Source organism: Plasmopara halstedii (assembly GCF_900000015.1).
Source record: "Plasmopara halstedii genome assembly, contig: Scaffold_614, whole genome shotgun sequence".
Taxonomy (NCBI): Eukaryota; Oomycota; class Peronosporomycetes; order Peronosporales; family Peronosporaceae; genus Plasmopara; species Plasmopara halstedii.
The window spans coordinates 1699336-1701023 of NW_020187532.1; the positions used below are offsets into that span (position 1 = coordinate 1699336).

The 1688-nt window shown below is 44.5% G+C and overlaps 1 protein-coding gene across 1 annotated transcript in view; it reads right to left on the reverse strand.

Moving 5' to 3' along the window:
* Positions 1 to 670: 670 nt before the first annotated feature.
* The window catches only part of PHALS_12351 (CRN-like protein), a gene marked incomplete at both ends in the record, with an annotated part of 1875 nt that continues 857 nt past the window's right edge, over positions 671 to 1688 (reverse strand). Inside the window, one exon of the mRNA XM_024727882.1 lies at positions 671 to 1688. This exon is cut by the window's right edge and continues 857 nt beyond it. Coding sequence (XP_024578414.1) covers positions 671 to 1688 — 1018 coding nt within the window.

The window sequence follows — 1688 nt, forward strand, 5'->3', positions numbered from 1 at the left end:
ATATCAGATTCGACAAGACTAGGTTGGGAATGTCTCCTGCTAAAGTCAATATCTATACAATCGGTGGATCGATCAATACCGATTTCTACAAGTAGCCACGCTTTACACGAAAGCTAAGTATACGCTTAGAATAGGAGAGATATCTGGTGACATGGCTGCTTCTTAGCCTGACTCCTGGGAGCCACAAGGTCATCTACACTGGTCAACAACTACACTGGTCAACAAAGACACTTGAAAAGGAGTTTGGGATTAAAAAAAAGAGTTGAAGTCGCGGCAAAAAAAAGAGTTATAACCAGCTTATGAATTAATTTGATAGATACTTTTTTTAAGTCAGCAATTGCGCAGAACTGCTTCACCGTGTGTCCTTGTTGATGCTTTTCCAACTCAATCCCTTGCGATGTCTATACCTTTTCCTTCGTTTTAATAAACACTTCAATACACAATTGCAAGAAATGGGTGTCGGTCATTCTCAATTTATTAACTTTTGCTTTCACCATTCAGTTGTTTTGCTTGCCGTCTTCGGCTTTGGTTTGCAATTTTTTGATTCGGTCGCGTGTAGCCCTTCTGTGCTGCTTTAATGTGCTCTTTGCTAACATACTTCTTTTGATCAGTTAAGTAAATCATCCTAAGAATCAACTAAATTGTAATCCGCAGCATGCCGCAGCAAGAATCAGCTATAATATCTCAACGTGGGAATGGATCGAGTGACCTGTCGAGCTACCTCACGAGCCATCTCAACGTCGGGACCTAATACACTGGAAATGTCATTGTATCGTTCGATGCACTCACGAAGTCCGCCACTGCCACGAGCCTCTGCGATAGAGGGCAAGACCCGAGATAGCTTATGTCGCATTACAGGTTCTTGAAAGCACGGAAGACTGATCTCTTTATCAGCATCTGGCGACTGATCAAGTAGAGTCCTAATCACCGCAAACGCCTCGCTTGGATCATGAATCGTCGCTGATCGGATATTTCCATGGTTGTGGGTTGTATCGGAGACCCATAAAAATTGCCAATGATCAATCAAGTCAGTTAAAAGGGCCATCACAGGTTCATCGACAAGAACATCCAGAGCTATCAGTTCTGACAAAGCTTGGGACATCGCGCATTCTGTCACTTTTCTCTTCACTTCGATAAGTAATCTCACGTTAGGCAGCATCCCCAAGTCGAGTGGATTTTTTAAGACGAGATCACTCAGTATGATCATGTCCGTGCGTCCAACAAGTTTAATGTTGTGCCCAGGAATTTCAGCCTTGAGGATGTCCTTACCTTTTACCACACGGTACACGCAAAGCCTATTCCTCTTAAGCACGTCACCGATGTTTGCTTCCATATACGCGCGGTATCGTTCACGCTGCTGCTCCTCGGTAAGCGCAATATCCTGACCACGTTCATCACTATTGCAGTCCCACGTGAACGGTTCAACATGCGTCACGTCCCCAGAAGCGAATTCAACCGCGTCGGTAGCTTGCAACCGAATATTCAATTCGGTCAGAAGAGTCGAACCCGGGCTTGAGTGACGGTATACCTTGCGTTTGCCCAGCACAGTTTGTTCGTACAGTTTATCAACCTTTTCGATGAGTTGATCTATCTTGGAAGTTTCGCTTGCTTTCCCCTCCGGAACCACCACCAACACGTGAACCACATCCTCTTCTCGGGAATTATTAGGACCAAAAAGATTTGGTTTG